General features: G+C 37.5%; 2 protein-coding genes across 2 annotated transcripts; both read right to left on the bottom strand.

The window, feature by feature from the left end:
- Positions 1-862: 862 nt before the first annotated feature.
- Positions 863-7963, bottom strand: LOC136063741 (uncharacterized). Its single transcript, XM_065764555.1, has 2 exons — positions 7543-7963; positions 863-963 (listed from the first exon to the last, which is right to left on the bottom strand). The coding sequence occupies exons 1-2, from the start codon at positions 7961-7963 to the stop codon at positions 863-865; spliced, it is 522 nt and encodes a 173-aa protein (XP_065620627.1).
- Positions 7964-8044: 81 nt separating this feature from the next.
- Positions 8045-8566, bottom strand: LOC112015524 (uncharacterized). The gene has a single exon (XM_024047931.1). It carries the CDS (start codon positions 8564-8566, stop codon positions 8045-8047), a length of 522 nt encoding a protein of 173 aa, XP_023903699.1.
- Positions 8567-24070: the final 15504 nt, after the last annotated feature.

Here is a 24070-nt window from a genome sequence, read left to right as displayed (position 1 = left end):
TGTATTTGACCCAAAAAAAAAATTGAAGGCCATATAAGTTGTGAATGTAGACTTGGGAATATTCTTTGGGCCAATATTGGGCTAATATCCTGAATAATTTCATAAAACACTGGATGATCAGGCAGTCAGCCCCTTTCCCTTTTAGGTCGGGGCCATTGGTCCGAACACACCAAATCTCTATGGTTGACTTTCAAAAATGGAATGGGCTTTACTGTTGCATGGCCCATAAGTACTAAATCTGCCCACAACGTCCATGGATACAATACAACATATTTACATGGATTGAACCTCATATTATTCCTTTGGGTTGAACCTCATATTATTCCTCATATTATTCATACTCTGCTGCCATGGTTATAGCATGGTGAACTCAGTCTGACTTGCTTGTGCGTATGATGATAAAGCAGGACCCCTTTTTTTGACGAATGGACAATGATCAAGACGTACACCTTCAATGACCTTTCAGAGGATTTCTACTTTAAAAAGTAACATAGTATTGTCTAGCTCTTTTGATATGCACAACTTAAGTCTTGACAGTCGACATCATAGTCCAACATTAAATCTTTGAAATTTTGTTTTTCCTTTATTTATTTAATCTCTATTTGTGTTTCTGAAACACAATTTTTAGACTTATATACCCTAATATTTGAAGGTTACTCCTTTATTTCTTTTGCTCTATCAGACAAATAAATTCGACTTTGTGCCCAATAATTTGTTTGATCAACGTAAGCTAATTCATGTGAACAACTTCTATATATTAAACAAGCAACTTATGTCGAGCAAAACAGCTCCAATCTAAGAGCCTCCCCAGGGAATAAACTTGGAATAATTGGCACTTCAAAATCATGGACTATGAGCCCTTTTACATATCTCGAGTAAGAAAGTAACGGGCCCTAACAGCATCACAAATCACAATGCTTACAAACCCAGATGATTCAGATGAATATAGCACAACTCTCTCACCTGCATGATCATAAGAATGTTTTTAATATCATTTTTATCTTAATGGCTTCAAGTTTCAACCATCTGAAATGCATCACCCTCAATAATAAAATTACTGACACGATCTCTATGATTGCCTTTCTGATTATAATCGTTTTGAATTGATACCAATAACGTAACTATACTTCTAAATTAAATATTATATGGTTAATTTGTAATGAACACGAGACCGAGGTTAAATTACTAGTAAAATCCCATCCTTCTCTTCTCTCATACTAAGGACTAGAGAAATTCTAGTCTCACACGTCTTTACCCACGTGAAAATTGCACTGAAATCAGTGCTAGTGTAAAACAGTAAAAGTGTGTGGAACAGGGTGTGTACATTAAACATTACTCTAAATACTACTTAACTTGTTCACTTAGGTTATAACCTAAGACCCATATCCGGATAAAGCCATCTTTTAATGTTTTGGTTGCTAAAATAGCAACTGGGAGGTTTTTATACTTCCAATGCTAATGCTTTAAATGAAAGTACACAAGTTAAGAAGCACTTAATGCTTTATTAGAGCATTCACATCAGTTCATTTATAATCTTCTAAAATAAAATAAAAATACAAATTTTACATATCTTGAGCAAAAAAACACCCAAATCAATGGGTGTAAAAATGTGTAAACTTGTCTAAATATTTCCACGAGCTATAGTAACCATGTATATTTTCACGGTTACTGTAGCTTGTGTATTTGATTTTTTTTTTCTCCCTCCTACATCTGACTCTCATTTCAACTCACTCTTTCTCATTTCATCATAGCTCTTTCTTTCTCTCATCTCAACTCTATTGTTGAACTCGCCGATTAGCACTGCTGTTGAACTCGCCGATCAGCCTCTTCGATCATCTTAACTTGCTGTTGAACTCGCCGGTAATTCCGATGGGTTTGTTCTATTTAATCGTTGATGGTGACTTGTGGCTGGGTGTGGGTGATTTTGGGTTTGTGTTGGGTCTGGCCGTTTGGAAACGGAGATGGTGACGGAGAATTGATCGAATGGGAGCAAGCCTAGCATAGTGGAAATGGTCTGCTTCATGGAATCCTTGGCCGAATCAGAAATGGCCTTGGATACAACCGAAGTATCTAAGGGCTCAATCTTCTTCAATATGTTGGCGATGACGGAGAATCCGCGGTCGAGCTTCGAGTTCCACATCGAGAAGACGGTGGCTGTAGCTCGACGGAGAAGACAGTGGCTGGCGGCTGGGTGTGGGTGAGAGGGTTCCGGAGAGGGAAGGAAATAATAAAAAATGTAAAAAGATTGAATATTTTATTGAATAAATGTGTAGAATAGATAAACTAATGTAGGTATTTTGTAAAAGTCGATGTATAAAATAGAAAAAGTAGGTTTTTTCTTGCAAAATAGACAGAAAATTTGAACAAATTGATGTGGTTGCTCTTAGATGATTTTTTCATAGAAGTACCTAAAAAATCAAAATGTACACATAAATCAAGAAAAACATCGACAACCACCATGAATTTGTGCGTGAAAACCAATGAATTATTGAGAAGTTTTTTCTTTCCCCTTAAATTATATTTTTTTAGTTAATTAGATAAAATAATTTTCATTCATGGACTAAAAAAAATTCACTCATTTTGATTTACTATAAATTCTATACAAATTTTACACGAAATAGATATTTATGTTAATTATAAGTAATAAATTGATATATTGTGAATATATGTACAGAATTATATAATTTAATCATAATTATTATAAGCATTTTTTTAATGTATGTTTACACATAAACATTTAGTATTATATATACTCAAATCAAATTTTATAACCATGTATTTATTTAGAAATATATTATTTTGAAGTTTGACTCATTCAATAGTTGAGCATAAATTCGTTTACTAAATAAATAATATGTTTATCTACATGAACTTTCATAGCAAAGAAATAAAACACATGTAGTTTATTAGAGTTCAAACATTGGTATACATGGCCCAATCACTTACTGCCACATTGCCAAGTCTTGTAAGCTAAGGCATAAATAAATGGTTTGCAAAAACAATGCCTATTGGCTACCCGTGGTATTCGATAGCTTATTTGCACAATGTTTATTAAAATGTTTAATTTTTGGAAACTTTTATATTAAAATTTTGACCAAAAAAACTAATAATTGGCTTATTTTTTAAAAAATAAATCTAAAAGTTATATTATTTGCTAAAATACAACTAAGGCAAAGGCCAATAAGTGTTTTTCCTTTACTCAAAAAAACACATAATAAAGGAAAAACACATAATCAACAATGATCAGGCCTCGACATATTATAACTCATAGCTAACTAACAAAAAAATACTCCTATAACAACAAATACAACAACAAACAAAATCTTAGTTCCAAAAAATACTCCTCCATTCTACACTATCTATAATTATACTTGTGCACGCCCAAAATGAGCTTAACGAGCTAACTCGCTCTTGGGCTCACAATCTATTTGTAATGTGGGTTTTGGATTTCCTACTTTGGGTGATTCTATCTTAGAGACCCAACAGTATCTCTCTAGCCTTTGTATTCTTTTCCTTTCACTCTTATGCCTATTGTACTCAACTCTAAGCTTCCTCCAGAACCTTTCAACAACCCTCTACCTCCTTTAGTTTCTCGTATTTATAGCCTGAAGTTAGTGGAGGAATTATGATTACTCTTGTGGTTAGTGGAAAGGAGGTCCAATGTCGTCAACTCAAAGTGGGTGTTTAGTTGGAAGTGGGGTGTGATAGAAGTAGCATTGGAATTGGTTCCCACTTTAGTATAAATGCTCGGCAGCGATACTTCCCAAGGCACTGCCAGGCTTCCGAAAGACAACACCCCGAGCAATTGTCTTCTTGCTCGGGAAATGGTTTTCCGAGTAAGGCCCTAGTGGCGAAGCTAGGTGTGTGCCAATTAAGGTTACTTACTTATTAAGCTTTGAGGCAACACGAGACCCAGGCTTGGGCCTTAGGTAGAAAGGGTTTGGTGTCATGGCTACACTGTTGAGTCAGAATCCAAGGCCCAAATGGGCTCGGGTATCATAGTGCCTTACATTAGCCCCCCCCTTGATTTGTGCTCTGCTCTCGTGGACGAATCAAGGAATCCAAGAGACAATGGCTACCTGGGAAGCTTTATGGGTGGATATGATTCTGGAGCTCATTAACGCGTTCTCTAAAGGCGTGTGGTACCTGTTCGTTTGGTTCAGCTATTATCATTACCTGACAATTCGTGAACAGAGGCGGCGCTTATATTAGTTACCATAGGTATTCGTAAGGTTTCTTGCCTCATTATTGTTAATTAAACGTCACTCACTCCTTCTTGGCTCCTATAAATAGTTCATCCCAAATCATTCTTTCACTTTTTCATTCTCCATTCTCTGAGTTTCCTTTCTGCTGTGCATTTATCTGTGTGCTTATCCCTCAGTCCAGATTCCCTTTCTTTCCTAGAACCCAAAGTAAGTTCTCTGCCTCTTTCTTTTATTTTAGTCTCTTCCTTCAGTTTTTAGAGTTTAAGATGGGTTATGCACACTGTCACGACCCAAATCTATGGAACATGAATTTAGATGCATGATAACCTGCTAAACTTATATAACTCCATAAACATACTTAATCCAAAATAAATTAATACTCCAAAGAAACAATACTCTTAAAAACCTTTTACAAAAATCTAAACTCCACAAATTGAATTAGAAATAATCCCCAAAATATAAGACATGAATTACAAAATAAAGGTAACTAAAATTCTATAAGTTTTCAAGTAACACTGAAATCGCCTACAACTTCCATACTCTACCTTGCACCTTACAAAGCGATCTAAAAGTTCTATATTCTCAACTACACTTTAATCTGAAAAATAGAATTTGATGGGGTGAGCCACACATCTAGTAAGTAATTATACAGAATATACAACGGAATAGAGTCAAGCAAAGCACGAGTATTTTGAATTTTCACAAACTCATTCAATGATATCAAAAAAAAATAATTATTCCAAAACATATAAAGAATCACTTAATACATATGTAATCACATCTTAAAATCATTAGAAAACACTTACATATAATTGATCAGAGCACAGTGTCACATATACACATCACATATTCTCACATATAATCCTGTGAGCGGATACCAACATCTAACCCCTACTGGTGAGGGATCAACACATATTCTCACATACAATTCTGTGAGCGGATTTATACATATATCTGATATATCTGATCAATTCTAAAAACACTTATTTTGAGTCATATATCACAAAGCAAAGTTAATACAAAATATAATAATTTACTTGATATTAACAATTTCTTTTCAAATACAAAGGCATATCAAAGATCACGATATCGAATAGAACATAAATCAAAGGATGCTTGACTTTCTTAGGGAATGAATAAGAACTGAAGAGTTTATATAAATATTTTTAAAATTCTTGAGTATGTTTGAAAACCCAATTTGCTAAAAGAGACGTCTTAAATACCATTTGAAAAATAAGAATATGACTTTGAAATCACTTGGTTTTAAACAAACTTAAAGAACAAGAACCTTTATAGAAAACTTACTTTGAAACTCAATTATTTTCGGAAAAATAGTTTAGTTTAGAAATCATCTTTTAAATGGGATTTTGACAATCAAAATGTTATTTAAAATTCGAAATTTCTCTTTAAAACATCGTCTAAAAGTCGAAGTTTCTCTTCCAATTGTGTAAGAATAATGCCTTCGATAAACTTTAGAAAACGTAAACTTTAAAAACATAACTTTTGAAAAACCTTTAACTTCTAAGAATCTAAAGAATAAAACTTGTGCATATTATGCATAATTACTTACAGCACTTAAATCACTCTGAAAGTCCAGCTGAAACAACCTCCAATAGCCTCAAAATACTCTTAAATAAGACCTATATTCAATCATAGAAATTACTTAATATCCTCCACAAAATACAAAACTTATTGAATTGTACAATCTGATTCACTAGGGAAAAATACTTTGCTGAACTGATAACACTTTAACACTAAAATAAAGTTTCTCTAACTAATAATAATCCCTTGCACTAAGCAAAACTCATATTGCCATGAGGAAGGCAGTAGCCAAAATATCATTGACCTAAGATTTAATATAAAACCCCAATGAAAATGTAAGAGCCATATACCTAAATAGATATTTGCAATCCATGGCTTGTTCAGAGACACACAGTGGGCAACCTAGGATTTAATTATATAACTCCAATGAAAACATGAAGGCCATATTCATTAATAATATTTTGAACCATGACTATGTTCATGGGTACACACGGTGGCAAAATTATTGACTTCTAATATATTATATATGTACATATCCGAAGGAAGGCATATACCATAAACATAGATCCTTGATATCCCGTGGCTCAAATCTTGGTTTATATATATATATATATATATCCCTACTGAACAACGTTAAAGGCTTAAAGCCATTCTAATGTTAAAGCCATCCTATAATATATCTATATATGTTAACCACAATTGAAGTTTTACAGATGTGTTCTTGAATTAGGAAATTGAAATTCCATGAATCTGTTCAAGAACCCACATACTGGGCAGTGGGCAATCCAAGGTTTAATAACGTAAATAACAATTCTAGTAAAATACCCCTTTTTTAACAATCTGCACATCACTAACTCTTTTAATTCTTTGATTCTAACAGATGAAAAATCATACTTGAACAATTAGTTGCCTCTTCAATTAACTCCAAGGAAAAATACATCTTCTAGCCTCCTTAGTGATGAAACCCTAGCCTCCTTAGTGATAAAACCCATCTTATCCCAAACCCTAATTATCTTTTCCTCCAACTTATATTTTAACACATCAGAAATGTGGGCTTGGTAGGGTAGTGGGCTGGAGTTTAAAATCCACTTAAGCTTATCTCTTTAGTCTCCAAGAGGCCCATAGAACATCTTTCTCTTTTCTTTTTATTTATTTTAATTGACTCACTAAATTGTATGCACTAAAACTTTAATTTTCTCACCTATTTGTAGCACCATAAAATTGTCTACTCCCATCTTACTATGCACACACATACAGTATCTCAACTCTCTATTAAACTTGACAAGTATAGTGATAATCATAAAATCAAAATTGGGGTATTACACTCTTCCCCCCTTAAAATAAGTTTAGTCATCTAAGCTTGATGTATCTTAGTCCTTGAACATAGAGAGATATTAGTCAACCAAATTAGCATCACTAAAACTCAATACTGCCCACCACATGTATGAATGGCAATCTTAAGAATATCTTCCTATTTAACTTTGAGTTGACGGTAACATGATTTAGGGACAATCTTGGGTAATCGATATACATATTCCTCACAGTCATCCTATTCCATAACCTATTGTCAATGCATAATATCTTTTCCACAAGAAAATACACTATTGAATATAATCCCTATTTAGAACTCGAAAGTATCATGATAACCAATCTACATTATATCATATCAAAATCTAAAATCTTAAAGAGAATTGACACAGCCATTACTTCCTTGTCTACTATCATCACCATGCAATACTTACATAAACTCAGCAACCATTATTTTACTTAATAAGAGAATATAACGAGATGGTACCTGACTTAGTTTCCTCATCACTTTGCCCAGTAATAGCAAACACTCGTCCTTGGATTTTTGGCTTTTGATTCGTATCATTAAGCTTAACCATCGGCTCACTCTTCAAAGCTGGGCAATCTTTGATACGATGACCCATTTTTCCACACTTAAAACATGGCCCACTTTCATGATAGCGAACACTGTTATGCTTTTTACCACACTTTGAACAATTCTCTATTACTTGTTGCACCACCTTAGGCTCTAGTTCTATTGTAGTCTTCTTTTTGAATGGTTTGTCGTTTTCATTTTCTTTTTGAGATTCTTCAGGCTTGGATCTCTTTTTATTTTGATCTCGAATTTTCTGATAGTCTTCACATTCCTTCCTAACAACTTTTGCCGTCTCCACTACCTCGGAGTAAACCTTCAATTGTAAAACTGCCATCCTAGTCCTGGTACTTGGTCGAAGACCCCTTTGAAATTTCTTAGCCTTCTTAACATCATCAGACACAATATGAGGGGCAAATCAAGCCAACTCAGTAAACTTAGCCTCATATTGTAATACTGTTTTATTCCCTTGAATGAGCTCCATAAACTCCACTTCTTTTTCATCCCGTACACTTTCTGGAAAATATTTCTCATAAAAAGCATCAAGGAAAATAGTCCAAGTCAATATCTCATCTTCCTCAAGTGGCACAGTCTTTTTGGTGGATCTCCACCAATGCGCTGCTTCCCCCTTTAACATAAAGGAAGCAAAAGAGACTTTTTGCACTTTAGTACAGCCAATCACATCAAAAATTTTCTCCATTTGCATTATCCAGGATTCTGCTTCTGTAGGATCAGGGTTGCCCAAAAATGAAGGAGGACCCAATTTCTTGAATTGCTCAATAGTACATCCTTCAATCTCAGCATCTTTGGGCTTAACTGTTCCACTAGTACTAACATGCTTCTCCACCACCTCAGCAAGACTTTTGATAGCACTTAAAACACCCTCAAGGCTCTCAGATTTTGGCTCAGAACCAGAAGGGGTAGAATTGCGGGGTGGCATTTTCCTATAACCAAACAAACAACACTTAGAGTAGGATAAATCTCTAAGAAAAATCATACTATACAAGAGATACTAAAGCTTTTACTATTCTTATGATCCTAAGCATATAGGCACACAGCTTCTAACAATTATCAAATCCATAAAAGTACCCACTGATCATTCAATGATTCAAGCCTATTCTTCCACGTCCTATACAAAAACATCAAAAGTCCTAATTGTCTACAGAATCATAACCTAGAGCTCTGATACCAACACTGTCACAAACTAAATCCATGGAACATGAATTTAGATGCATGACTAACCTGCTAAACTTATATAACTCCATAAACATACTTAATCCAAAATAAATTAATACTCCAAAGAAATAATACTCTTAAAAACCTTTTACAAAAATCTAAACTTCACAAATTGAATCGGAAATAATCCCCAAAATATAAGACATGAATTACAAAATAAAGGTAACTAAAATTCTATAAGTCTTCAAGTAATACTGAAATCGCCTACAACTTCCATGCTCTACCTTGCACCTTACAAAGCGATCCAAAAGTTCTATATTCCCAACTACACTTTAATCTGAAAAATAGAATTTGATAGGGTAAGCCACACATCTAGTAAGTAATTATATAGAATATACAACGGAATAGAGTTAAGCAAAGCACGAGTATTTTGAATTTTCACAAACTCATTCAATGATATCAAAAAAATAATTATTCCAAAACATATAATGAATCACTTAATACATATGTAATCACATCTTAAAATCATTAGAAAACACATACATATAATTAATCAGAGCACAGTGTCACATATACACATCACATATTCTCACATACAATCCTGTGAGCGGATACCAACATCTAACCCCTGCTGGTGAGGGACTTGAATTTTGTGCTTAGGTCCGAAATATTCGTTCATTGGGATGGACAACTCCGAGCATCCCATTTAATTCTCGGCGTAGAACCTGTGTATTCTATTTGGTAAGCCTTCAACCAAGCTTTACTAGTCGATAGCCCTCTCCTATCTTATATCGACGTACGACATCCAAACTTCCTTCCTATGAAACTCACAGTAGGCGAGGCTTGCGACATTGGTCCACGGTACACCTGTTTTGACAAACTTGCACCGGTGCATAATGAGCCGGCCAAGCGTGTGTCCCAACACTGTCAAGAACAAGCACACGAGCCCGTTTAGTCCGAAGTCCCCGTCCAACCTGAGGCCCCTGTTGAACCTGAAGCTCCCGTTGAACTCGAAACTCTTGTCGAACTTGAAGCTTTCGTTTAGGAAGCCGGGGAAGCAGTTGCCGAATCTATTAGCTCCTCTAAAACCAAATTTGATCAAGGTGAAGACATGGTGGCATGAAGGACAATAATGATTAATCGTTTTGTGCCTAGCTCCTCAAGGCTGTGGTCAAACTCCCCTTCCTCCGCCTCCTTCTTCAGGCTGAACCCAAAAGAGGTAACATATTGCCGAGCAGGCTCCTATCAGCTCGAGTGATGCGCTCACCAGGACTCCTCCCCATCCATCAAGAGGCATTGTTATTCAAAAGCCAATGGCCCAGACCGGGAAGAACGTGGCGTCCACCTCCCGAGCTGCGCCGGAGTGGTAACCTACATTCCAGCTAGAGGGCAAGCCTCTTCTTGCGACTGTGAGTGTACGAGTGTGGGATAAAGGTGAGGGGGGTCAAGTTGCCCAAAGTTTGGTGCATGACCTCCTTCTGCCCAAGGACGTGCACACTTTTAAGGATGGCATAGACGAGTCCATAGGAAGGAGGTTGCAATGGCATACTAATGCAGTAATCTTTTATTTTTTGGTTAACCACTAATTTCTACGCATATTCTTTCTGTTTTTATACTTATCGTTGTTGCTTCATCAAGCCGCTCAACTGGCTCATATACTCGATGGGCGATTGAAAGAGCTTGTCGAGGATTCCGATCGAGAGAAGGCCCTTAAAGACATGGCCGAGGTGACCGCGAAAGAGAAAACCAAGGTTGTTGCAACTGTAAAGAAGAAGGCCGCCGTGTCCGAGAAAGCCAGGACAGCGTAAAAGAAATCCTCGGAGCTAGATGTTAAGTTGGGGGAGATCGAGCTAAAATTAACAGAGGCTGCGAGTATGAACACTACATAGATCAAGGAATTAGCTAACTTAATGGCAGCTTTATAGGCCTGTGAAAACAAATGGTATAATAAGGGATTCATTGATGCGGAGAACTCTACAGAGCTTGTCATTTGGGAAACCTGAAACCTAGGTTTCGAGTAAGGTTGGTTGGTTACCCTGCAAGCCTTGGGGGTCTCTGAGGACTCTCCTCTAAGGGATCCCGGTCAGATCCCTTTCCCGAGCCCTGCTCCAATCGTGCAGAATCCTCTAGGGCCTACCGATGAAGAGGAGACGACGAGTATAGGGGAGTTGGTGGAGCAAATTGACTCCCATATAGAGTTGGTAAATGTGAAAGTCTCCTGTAATCCCCATGCTGGCGACCAACTCGAGAAAGACATCCCATTTCAGCCTTTCATATCGAACTAGCAGTCGCCTGAGACCGCCGCCCAGACGCAGCCTGCAGACCCCATAGTCTAATTGCCGAATCAGGTTCGTTCTATTTAGCTTCACTTTCCTTTTATTCAAGTAATTTCTTTTCTTTAGTAAGTTTGCCTATGTTACCGGGTTGTGGTGACAAAACAATTATTTTCATCGGACTAAGTTTACTGTAGTTACCGAGTTTTGGTGACAAGACATTGATTTAGTTTTTATGTGTTTGCTATATTTGATTAAGGTTTAATTGCTGGACTTTAGCCTTAATCACATTTATGAATGTTTAATATTATTTTGTTTTCCTTTTTTTTTTTTTTTGGTTATTTTCTTCTATTTTTCGCGAATGCATATATACATACTCTCTTAATGATCAAGTAGGAAAGATTACCTTCGGGTGGGCATGATGTCCAAGGCGGGTTTGGAGAGGAGAATGAGTTAGTTCCTTGGCAATGAAAGCTCCAATTGACAAGTGCCACCCTTCCTAATCTTCTAAGGCAAAATGTAAGGCATGGAAAATCAAGACGTAGGTCCCTGTTCCTAGATAGTTTTCAATCCTTAGGAAATATTTGTGTAATGTTTTCACCTGCTCAGTGATAGTAACTGAACCGGGAAACAGGCTTCTGTCCTTTGAGAACTTTTAGTATTAGGTTTCCTCCTGCTCAGTGGTGATGATCGAACCGAGAAGCAGGCCTCTGTCCTTAGAAAATTTTTAGTGTATGGTTTCCACTTGCACGGTGATAATGATCGAATCGAAAAGCAGGCTTCTGTCCTTAGAAAATTTTAGTGTAAGGTTTCCACCTGCTCGGTGATAATGATCGAACCGAGAATTAGTTTTCTGTCCTTAGAAAATTTTTAGTGTAAGGTTTCCATCTGCTTGGTGACAACGATCAAACCGAGAAGCAGGCTTCCATCCTTCAAAAATTTTTAGTGTAAGGTTTCCACCTGCTCGGTGATAACTCTGCTCGGAGATAACGATCGAACCGAGAAGCAAGCTTTTGTCCTTTGAAAATTTTTAGTATAAAGTTTTCACCTGTTCGGTAATAATTATCAAACCGAGAAGCAGGCTTCTATCCTTAGGTAATTTCGATTAAGATTCCTATCTGTCCGGTGATGAGAATCGAACGGGGGACAACTTTCTGTCCTTAGCATAAAACACATTGCCTTTGTCTCCTTAACCCCCCCCCCCCCCCAATTTGTTTTTTGTATTCGTTGACTGGCACTAATAAATAAACAATAATGGAATTAAATGCACCTGCATGGGTATACGTCATCTTAATATTAGTTGATAAAGCATATATACAATGTTTCATTCAATTTACACATCCGCATACAACTGATCAATGGTAGAACTTTTTCAAGTTGTGGACATTCCATGGCTGGGGAAGTGGTCTTTCATCTAGATCCTCCAAATAATATGCTCCTGCCCCTGCGATAGCAGTAACCCTGTACGGCCCTTCCCAGATAGGGGCCAGTTTCCCCACATTCGTATCTCGCATTTTCCCTACTACTTTCGGTAGCACTAGGTCCCCAGCACTAAATTCCCATTCTTTCACATCTCGGTTATAACGTTGGGCGAGTTTCTGCTGATACTTGGCTAGCCGTATGGTCGCCGCTTCTTGGTACTCTTCTAACAAATCCAAACGCTCCACCATCAACCCATCATTCTAGGCGGGAGCAAATTCTTCGACTCGAGCACTGNTAGTGTACCAGGTATATGCATGATCAACCAAAGACTTGATGAATTCCCACAAGCACAGTTCCTTGTTCCCTGCATGGGGACTACACTCCCTTTTCGTCCATCATAAAGAATAAACTGCGGGGATTCATAATTATTGGTATAAGGTTTGCTGAGGAGTTCAGTAAGGGAAAGAAGATCCCTGGAAAGTTGCTCGGGAACCTTTGGGTGCCTCTCCCTTTCTTGCTCAAGAAGAGCATTCACATCTGCTAAAGTAAGATATTTTGGGTTGGCTCCCCCACCTACTGCTGATCCTTTTTCTGAATTAGGTATTTCTACGTTAACCTCTGGGGGAACATTGTCCCTAACCTTTTAGGTCCTTACCTCTTTTAGGGGGAGAATCTCCTACACCAGGTTCCTCATCATTTCCATCATTTGAGTCACTGGGTCAGGTTCTACCACCTTCTTATTCCTTATTGTGACACAACTTCATTTTCTACCACAGGTTCTAATGTTGTTGGTGGGATATTGGTGTTTATGTTGTTCCTTAGCCTTAGACCCATGCTTGCAAAGGGAGCACTTCTTCCCTTTTCTTTTCCCAGTTCCCCAGTGGAGTTACCAATAAATTTAGGGCCCTTTTTTGGACAGTTCCCCTGGCCTAAACCTAATATGAAGTCCTGGGTTGCTGAGAAGGGCCTAGAGTGGAATAATAGTGTTGAACGGACAAATTGGGTTCAGTTCACTATGACCTGCTTGGGTTGTTATGCCAAATAGATCTACGCACAAGTCACAATGAACTCCACAAGGAAAATACAGGACAAATATAATAACAAGTACACAATATTTGGTGAGAATTAAGAGAGAATAGTACCATGAGAAGGTGTGAAATACTTCAAGAAGCTTTATTTATTTAAATCAAGTATTTTAGTACATTGAGTTCCTATTGAAATGTACTCCACAAAGCCCATAAGCCTCAAAGATCACAGACTTGGCTAGCCCCTTTTAGGTCCACAAGACTTGTGAGATTTAAGCCCTTGGATCAAAGTGGCTCATTAGATATCACCAAAAGACTTTTTACAATATTTCTCTCACTCAATGAACTCAACCTAAGTTCTAAAGCTCCTTTTGTACTTTCTATTTTTTTCTTTTTCTTTCTTTCTTTCTTTACTGTGCTTTCTCTATTTTGCTTGTTTCTTAACTTGTTGCCCGCATAATGTACAACACAATTTACTATTTCATTATTGTAATTTATTATTTTTGGCATTTTTATGTAAAAAACGTTATTTTAGGTTTAGGTGATTTATTTCCATGTTTTTAGGTGCATTTAATGGTTTTTAGGTGAATTTAATGCTTTTTAGGTTAAATTTAATTCCTGATATGGTTAGGAATCAATTAGGAGTTATTTTAGAATATATTTTCCTGTTTTGTCTAGTTTTATGGAGCCCCTAAATTGGCCCATAAGTCTGTAAAAGTTTTTCTGAAATATTATTGAATAAAAATCAGAAAATGGTGAGGCTTTGTTCTTCTTTTGATTCTTCAAGAACTGTGAACTTATCAAGGATTCTTCCTTGTGGCGTTCAAACTTTATACTTTTGGTTCATGATTCAATTATAATCATTGGGTCAAGATGTTATACTTATACCTTTCAATTATAAACGTTGGGTCAAGGTTTCTATCAAAAATTTGAATTTTAGTTTTCTTGGGCAAGTATTCCAATATTTTTCCTGGGTCTCAAAGCGTGTCAATTGAGGTTCGCATCATTTGGTATCAGAGCACAGGTTCTAAAATCATTTTTCTTTCCCTTTATCTTTTGTTTTCTGTTATCATCCTATCTTGTTCCTTTTGTGTTCTTTATTCCCTATTCTTATTTTGTGATGTGCACTAGGTTAAAATTGTGCACCCAGCTACCAAAAAAAAAAGTGAAAAAAAAAAAAAAAAAAAAAAAGAAATGGAAATTAAATTNAGTGGGATAATGACAATCCCGGCACCAGCCCCCACGAAACTTGATGCACCATCCACAAAGACCTTCCATGGGCGACACTCCACATGACAAACCATCTCCCCTTCGTTCTTAGGAGAAAACTCCGCAACAAAATCAGTAAGAACTTGGCCTTTCACCGAACTCCTTGGCTTATATCTTATATCAAAGGACCCCAGTCGGGTCACCACTTAGCTATCCGACCTGTATAGTCAGATCTCTTCAACAGCAACTATAAAGGATACTCGGTCAATACATAGATAGTATAGGCCTGAAAGTAGTGAGGCAACTTCCTCGTAGCATGCACTAATGCCAACACCAACTTCTCCAAGGGTAAGTACCTTGTCTCGACATCAACCATGGTCCTGCTAACGTAGTACACAGGCTGCTGCATCCCTTGGTCCCTTAAAAGCACAGTGTTCACGGCATGATCAAACACCGAGAGATACATAAACAAGTCCCTCCCGAGCTCTGGGGCTACTAGCATGGGCGCCCGCATCAGATATTCCTTCAAGTCTTGGAAAGGCCTTTCACACTCCTCATTCCTTTAAAATCCCCTCCATTTTTTCAAAAGTTGGTAGAATGGACGGCATCGATCAGCAAATTAGAAATAAACTGATTAAGGGCAGCTAACATTCTGATTAAGATCTGTACCTCCTTTGGATTGCTCGGCGAAATAAGGCACTTTACGGCATCAACTTGATCGGGTTGACCTCTATCCTACGGGTAGTGATCAGATAACCGAGGAACTTGCTAGTCCCTACCCTAAGGGCACACTTGTCCACGTTTAGGCGCAGCTGATGTCGCCAAATCACTTCAAATACCGCTCAAAGATCCTCTATATGTCGTGCCTCCTGTTTACTTTTCATCACTATATCATCGATGTACACCTTAACTATACGCCCAATTTTGTCCCGAAATATTCTAGTCATCATTCGTTGATAGGTTACCCCGGCATTCTTCAGCCCAAAGGGCATCATGGTGTAATGGTATTTGTGTCCGATGAGATGAATGTCGTCTTCTCCTAGTCCTCGGCAGCTAAGGCGATCTGGTGATAGTCCGAAAAGGCATCTAGAAAACTCATCCTCGGGTGCCCATAGGTAGCGTCTACCAATTGAGCTATCTTTGGCATAGGAAATGGGTCCTTTGGGCATTCTCGGTTCAGATTCATGAAATCTACACAAACTCTCCATTTGTCATTCTTCTTTCTAACCACCACAGTATTTGCCAATCACTCCGGAAGAAGACTTCTCTTATCGCCCCAGCCTTTTTTAACTTCTCGACCTCCTGCCTTACTGCCTCGATTTGTTCTCTAGCTGACCTTCTCGGATGCTGTTTCTTCGTAGGAAATGACAGGTCTACGTTAAGCTTATAAACGATGAACTCGAGATCAATCCCGGGCACCTCTACGGGCTCCATGCAAACAAATCTACATTCTGCATTAGAAATAACAACGTTTCTACCTTATCCTCATCCTTCATGCTTGCCTCTATCTAAAAATACCGGTCAACATCCGGCAATATCTTCACTCTAATTAGTTCCTCGGCACAACTAGCCCCCATTCCCTCTCAAGGATCCTGTAATTGCTATGAAAGGACTTCCTTGGCGATTTCCTTCTGCTTATATAGCTTATTCATCCAATTAACCACGGCCACTAGGCATTGCCTAACGACCTGCTAGCTTCCCCTTACTACAGCAACGCCCTGTTCGGTGAAAAATTTAACCTTCACATGCAAGGTAGACGGAACAGCCCCATTGTGTGAATCCACATCTTTCCCAGAATCGCCATGTATGGAGAAAACGAATTGACCACTATAAATGCCACTATCACCTCCTTACCTTTCATATTTATAGGAAGAAAAATTTAACCTTCAAGAATCACCACCCTGTCATTAAACCGACCAACAGTATATCATACTTCGATAGGTCCTGATTCTTTAACCCGAGCCCTTTGAATAGGTCCGGATACATCACGTCGGCCTCGCTTTTTGGTCTATCATCACCCTTTTTACTGGGAAACCACTTATCCGGGCCGTGACTACTAATGCGTCATCATGCGATTGAATTATTCCTTCTAAATCATCATCACCAAAAGCGATGGGCTCCCAACTGATCTTCATTTTCTTCTCGGGTGATTAATCGCCTGTGCAATTTCCCATGGGTGCTACGGTCAGTACTCCTCTTCCTATTATAGCCGCACCCCTCAGGGCAACGTGGATGACTTCAATCACCCCTAATGGCGGCGGGAGAGGATTTCCTTTCTGTTGGGCACCCTACTCGGTACCTCGGGTTTTGAAATCCATGACAAACTCCTTCAAATATCCTGTCTTTGCTAGCTGCCCTAGATGATCTTTTAACACCCGACATTGCTCGGTGGTATGTCCCTTATCCTTGTGATACGTACAATACAAGTTTTGGTTCCTTCGAGACGGGTCACCACCATCTTGTTCGGCCATCTGAAATACGGCTCGCTCTTAATCCGATCTATGATTTTGTGCACCAACTCTTTGAATGTCACATTCACCTCCCCTATTTGTACTTCTGACTCTTATATTCTTAGATCCTTCTAGGGCCTTGGCTGAAAACTGCCCTGCTGGGGACGATTCACTAGCGGGGCCTTACCCTTACTCTGCAGCCGATCATCCTCCAAGCGTTTGTACTCTTCAATACGACTCATGAGCTGCCTCATATCTTCAGGAGGCTTCCTCATCAACGACTCTCGTAGCTCGGAGTCCTCGGGCAGCCCGATCCTAAAAGTGCTCGCCGCAATCTTCTCGTTGCCTCCACTGATCTCATTATAAAACTCCCAATACCAATTGGCATAACTGCGACGGGTTTCCCCAACCCTTATCTTCATAGATAATAATGCATCCACTGGTTGCGGCACCCGACTACAAGTCACAAATCGAACACCGAATTCTTGGATTAACTTGGCAAAATTGTGAATGGAACCCTTTCGCAACCTATTAAACCACCTCAAAGCGGTGGGGCCGAGGCTCGAAGGAAATACCTTGCACATCAGCGCATTATTGTGAGTATGCAGAGACATCATCTGGATATAATTGCTGACGTGTTCTACTGGGTCTATTTTTCCATCGTAGGAATTGAACAGTGGGCATGTAAATCTGCTTGGCGTTGGGGCCCGTTCCATGTCGTCTGAGAACGGCGACCGAGCAGCTCTGCGTAAGGCACGGCTCATTGAATCCATGGCAGCATTATAGGGCCGCCGTTCTTCCAGGGAATCTGAACCCCAGTTTACATATTCCCGTGAACGTGACCAGTCCCAGCGTTGGCGGGACCCCATGAATGTGGACGATCCTATCGTCGAGACCCTCGTGAATGTGAACGTTCTCGACGTTGACGGGAACCAGATTGGTTGGACCCTGTCCATAACGATCTCCCCCACTATCAGATCTCCCATCTCGGTCGTCTCGGTCCCTTCTCTTATGCCTACCCCATGCCTTTAACTCCAAATCTCTTACCAGTCTACGCAACTGTTCAAGCTTCTCATCTCTCTCGTCCAACTGCCTGTGCCCTAAGGCACTTGATATTGTCTAGTTTGTTTGGTATGACCCCTCTCCAAGGCTAGACTGTTCTTCCTCATGTTCACGCTCCCTATCTTCACACCTTTTTTGCCTTCGCTCTCACCATGTGGATCCCCAAGAAGATCCCACCGAACCACTTTCAGCAAACCCCTCTGAACGTCTCTCAGACATTTCTTGGGTGTAAGTCTCAACTGAACCACAGCTTTGTAAGAGATTCCACAAACGGCGCCAATCTTGTGCGCATCCAAAACGAGCTTAACAGGCTGACTCGCTCTTGGGCTCACAATCTATTTGTAATGTGAGCTTTGGATTTCCTACTTTGGTTTATTCTATCCTAGAGACCCAACAGTATCTCTCCAGCTTTTGTATTCTTTTCCTCTCACTCTTATGCCTATTGTACTCAACTCTAAGCTTTCTCCAGAACCTTTCAACAACCCTCTCCCTCCTTTAGTTTCTCGTATTTATAGCCTGAAGTTAGTGGAGGAATTATGATTACTCTTGTGGTTAGTGGAAAGGAGGTCCAATGTCTTCAACTCAAAGTGGGTGTTTAGTTGGGATTGGGGTGTGGTAGGAGTAGTATTGGAACTTGTTCCTACTTCAGTATAGATGCTCGGCAGCAATACTTCCCAAGGCACTGCTCGGCATCCGAAAGACAACACCCCCGAGCAATTGTCTTCTTGCCCAGGAAGTGATTTTTCAGGTAAGGCTCCAGTGGTGAAGCTAGGTGTGTGCCAATTAAGGTTACTTGCTTATTGAGCTTTGAGGCAGCATGAAACCCAGGCTTGTTGCTATTTTGGGCTCAAGTTTGGGCCTTAGGTAGAAAGGGTTTGGTGTCATAGGCTATACTGTTGAGTCAGAATCCAAGGCCCAAATGTGTCCAGGTATCACAGTGCTGTACAATACTTTATGTTACTCAATTAATTGTCACGTCCTTTACCCTAAAGAAAATTCCATATCCTATCCTATGAATATTTTATGTACAATGAAATAGCATAATTATACTTTAAATGATAGTTTCCATAAGTTCACATTACCTTAGAGAGGAATTAATAAAGAAAAAGTGAGAAATAAGATACGTTCCCCAGAGTGAATTGTATCACAATATTGTGATCACGAATAGAGGAAATAAATTACAAATTACAATAGAGAAGTTGTGGCTTTGATTGGTACAGCTACCCACAAAGCTTACCATCCAACCAATGCTTATTAATAGGTGGACGACAAAGAAGAACAAAAAGATTGCCGAATAGTGCATCAGGGAGCATCGTATCAGAAAGTGTCTCTATATGTGTATATATATGGACTCCAACTCCAACTCCAACTGGTGCCTTTTACTGGCCCAGTTGCCTTTGTGAGTTCCAAGGCACTGGCTAGCTTGCTGGTCAGTGGTCACCACATGCTATCAGCTTCAGCTTCAAACGATGCTTTATGGTTCTTCTACCGTGTAAAACATGTCATGCTCTCAGGACCTCTAAGAAAGCGTTCCTCTCACGGACCTGCCATTTTTTGACTGTCTGCTTGATATAGTACTCCAAACACAAAGTAAAAGGAACACAAAGTAAAAGGCATTAAAATGGATTATGGTTGGAAAAATATTTTATTTAGGTTTTTTTTTTTTTTTTTTTTTTTTTTTTTTTTTTTTTTTTTTTTCATTTGTTTACGTTCATTATGATACATGGATATATGTCCAAAGTCAATACAGAAATATATATATATATATATTTATAAATAAAAAAATCCACACTTAAACATAAAATGAAGTGAATATATAAATAAAAAAAATTGAAATTAAAAGAACAAAAACTCTTTTATAAAAGCTACGTAAAATTACACTCTATTATATACATATTGATAGAACCATAGTTTCATTCATAGTAAAAAGTTTATTTCATGCATTTAAAAGTGTATTCACTACCATGTTGTTTAAAATTTTTAGCGACATATTGTTAGACATATTGTTAAATATATAGTATTAAATTTGAACTGTTAAATATATACAGTTAAGATGGAAAGGTAAAGAATACATGTCATATATACAAAATGTCGCTCATTGAAATGAGTTCTTAATTAAAGAGAAAAAAAAATTAGGCTCAAAGTCTACTTATATGTTGAATATTAACTGTAGGTATAAGAGTCTAAAATTATATATTGGGTCTTGAGTCTTATCCGAGGACGGAAGCATGTTCGAGGAAGGGCAAATAATTATGATGGGTTCCAATTTTAAAGTCTCATAAGTAAGGAACGAATGGAGGGTGGTCCGATTAGGAACTCCTCCTCAGATATGATGAATGCAGTTCAAATCTGTATTCCAACGATCAAAATGACCTTCCAAGAGGCTCCAGCGATAAGGAGGTGCATCATACATGTATAAGAGTGATGGGAACTTAGAAATATACAAGGAAAAACTGCTACCACTGCATTAAATGCACTGCAGCTACTTTTCTGACCACATTTATGTGGAGAATACCCCTGAACAGTGCAGTCTTGGCTACCACGACTCATAGAAAGCCAAAGAAGATGTTTGATGGAACAGACACTCAAGTAAGGACTCAAATGATCAACAAGTGTAGGATCAAGATGGTCCAAATGGAGCTATACAATGTGAGAGACCCTCCATGAGAAGAGGATTGGAAAAACAGATAAAGAATACTGTAGCAATTAAAGTAACAATTGTAATTAGTTATATCCATTTATAACAAGATTTGCCTTCTCGGACAGAGAATTCATTCAGTCTTATGTGTCTTATTCTCGCCTGATCATCTCTTGAATTCATACTAGTCGTTGTCAAATTCATTAGGGTCTAGTTCTCCAATCCATTATCTATAAATTTATTGTACTTGGCTCACTGAGCCAAAACCTCATACATCTTGGACTTGAGTTGCAAAACATGTCCTTACATGAACAAATTTATTTTTTGAATTTTAGTATAAACAAAATCCATTAGTCATCCATAAAAATAAACTTTTTATTGTATTTGAGTCTAAGGTAGTGTTCATGGATGATGGATAAATACATTTCTTCGTATCATTATCTATTATGTCAACATTTTCACACAAAAAAAGAAAAAAAATGAAGCAAAGTTTACGTGATTAATAAAGGAGGGTCCGGTTTTATCGATCAATTTCTAGTTATAAATGAAGAGTAATCTTAGAGAAAATAGAAAACAATTTCATTGATATAGTTGAGTTCCTTGTCGAGGAACAAATAGTGTTAAAATTTGATGTATTTTCAACTTTAATAATATATAAAAATGGGGATGAGTGAGAGAGAGAGAGAGAGAGAGAGAGAGAGGCTCGGTCCTGACTCCTGATTGATATATACATAGGACTGGATACCTATTAAGCAAAAATAAAAAATAGTGGGCTACTGCCTAGTACATTATCTAGTCAATGAAATGTCAGGCGCACCCAAAATTTATAGCACTATGAAGTAATTAAAATAAAAATAATTAAAAAAAAGAAGAAGAAGAACCCTTGTCCCACACTCACTGCTTTTTTTGCACGTGTCAAACTCTTCCCCTGCATGCAAAGGCCACGTAACATTGTAGATAAAATATGCTCCACTTCCACTTCCCACATCTATTTTTCTTTTTTTCCTTTTTTGGCGCCTCTGAGCACTGACCAACTGCCTTTCCTCTCGCCATAATAACACCTTCTCTACTTCATTTGGAAAAAACTTAAATAGTCTTAGAGTAGTGCTTTACTGTGCTTTAGATCTGATGTTGTGATTGTGAAAGCTTGGAACACTGCTCCAAGAGATCGACTACCTAAAAATTGCCGGATTTCATTCTTATTCTTTTTCCTATTTCTCCTAATAAATTTTGTGATAATTACTCATGTAGACTGTGTTTCTTTTTTTTCTTTTTTTCTTTTTTTGTCGAATCCTAATGTATACCCAATTATTCAATAAAAAACCTTTTTTTTTTTTTAATCACCGTTCAATAGAAAACATGGTTCAAAATAAAATTGCAGTTACAGTAATATTGAAAATCAACAAATGTAAATTATCTATACAAAATAAACATAAATACACCACTAAGAAGTGTGACTCAATGGTAAGAAACCCTTGAAAGTTTTTTTTTGAGTAAAACCCTTGAAAGTTTTATTTGTTCAAAGGTTTGTGTCTCAGCTCATATAACTTTGTGTTATGCGGGCTGGTTCGGCATTTGGCGCTAGTTGGCTCAACGACATAAAATATGGACACAAATAATGGTATGCTTTGTTGTCTGCTGAAGTATCCTTGAATTTATCCAAATTGTACCTTAGAGCGTGGGGAATAATTATACACACAAATCCCTTTCATCATTCCTCAAAAAAAATTTAAAACACACCCACACAAACGCAACAGAGCGGAAATCTTTGACAAAAACGTTACACTGTGCCTAGTGCCTATCACATTTGTTGAACTGGTGAAAAGAAATTATTGCTTCCCTGCAAGCTGAGCAGTACTGACCAGACAATGTAATTGGGATGACATAAATATTATGTCTGCCACAGTGTCATAAGACCCTTGCTACAGTGGCAATATTCATTTAAGGCAGAAATAAATAGAATTTGAGCATTTTCATCTGCAACTCTCATTCTATTTTATTTTACTATTTTAAAAAATTACTTTATTAATTATATTATATTATTTTATAATATAGGCAACATCTTAATTTTTATTTTTTTATTTTACTTATTAAAATAATATATATTCAAGACGACCCATTAGTATTCAATTTCATCCACCCAATCTCAGGTCTATCCCATTTTACTAAATTTAACACCCGAGTCCTAATAGTATTGGATGAGCCATCACAAAAGAAAAATTCCAAAGCACGATTGGTGATGAATTTAGCTAACCTGGGATTTAGAGACCGCCCTTTAAAAAAAATATGGTTCTGATTCTTCCAAATGTTCCACACAGCAAAAGAAAAAAGAATTTTCCATGGAGGAGAATTCTGATTTTTTGCTATATCTAATTTCCCATTTATCGCCATCCAGTCAAACATTTGAGGAAAGAAAGTCTCTGTCAAAACCCACTACGTCAAGCTCATTCCATACAGCCCTAATCTTCTCGCAATTCTGGAGGGCATGGATGATAGATTCAGGTTCTTTATGATAGAGAGGACACAGTGGATCAGTATTCACTCCCCTGGCAGCAAGGCATTCATTAACTCCAATGCTATTGTGTGTGTATTTCCATAGGAAATATAATTTTAGTATATAACTAAAATAGATAAACTTTAAAGCTTTAAAGAATATAATCTAATTTATAAAATGTATACTATCGCTTAACAATATAATAGCTCGATAGCCTTAATGGTCATAAGAGAATGGAAGTTTACTTAAAATTAAAATTAATAACAAAAAAATTTACATATCAGAAAATAATTTTTTCAAATAAACATGTTTACCTTAATGTGAAGCGTAAAAATAAATTTTGAGGTAAGAGAGAGAAGCAAAACAAGTTAATTATATGAATTTCTTTACTTTTTTATTAGATATAATTTTTTTTTATAAGTTTCATTAGGTAGTATAGATATTTTATTTTAGGTTGTCTTATAAGTGTGATATTATGCTATAAAACCAAAATTAAGGATCTTCTTCGTGTTTGTTTGATCGTATTCGTAACAATCTCAATCAACAAAATCAAATAAACTTTTTAAGGGTTTCAAGTGATATAGCTTAGTGGTAATAGTCTTTTTTTGTGGTACCTTATATATGTGATTTAAAACCTACCTCATTTCTTCTAGTATATAAAGGGATAATATAAAGATGCCATTACCATTAGACTA

The sequence above is a fragment of the Quercus suber genome, unplaced genomic scaffold, assembly GCF_002906115.3.
Source record: "Quercus suber isolate HL8 unplaced genomic scaffold, Cork oak 2.0 scaffold_569, whole genome shotgun sequence".
NCBI classification, from domain to species: domain Eukaryota; kingdom Viridiplantae; phylum Streptophyta; class Magnoliopsida; order Fagales; family Fagaceae; genus Quercus; species Quercus suber.
The sequence above is the reverse complement of the archived record's forward strand: the minus strand, read 5'-3'. Positions and strand labels throughout refer to the sequence as shown.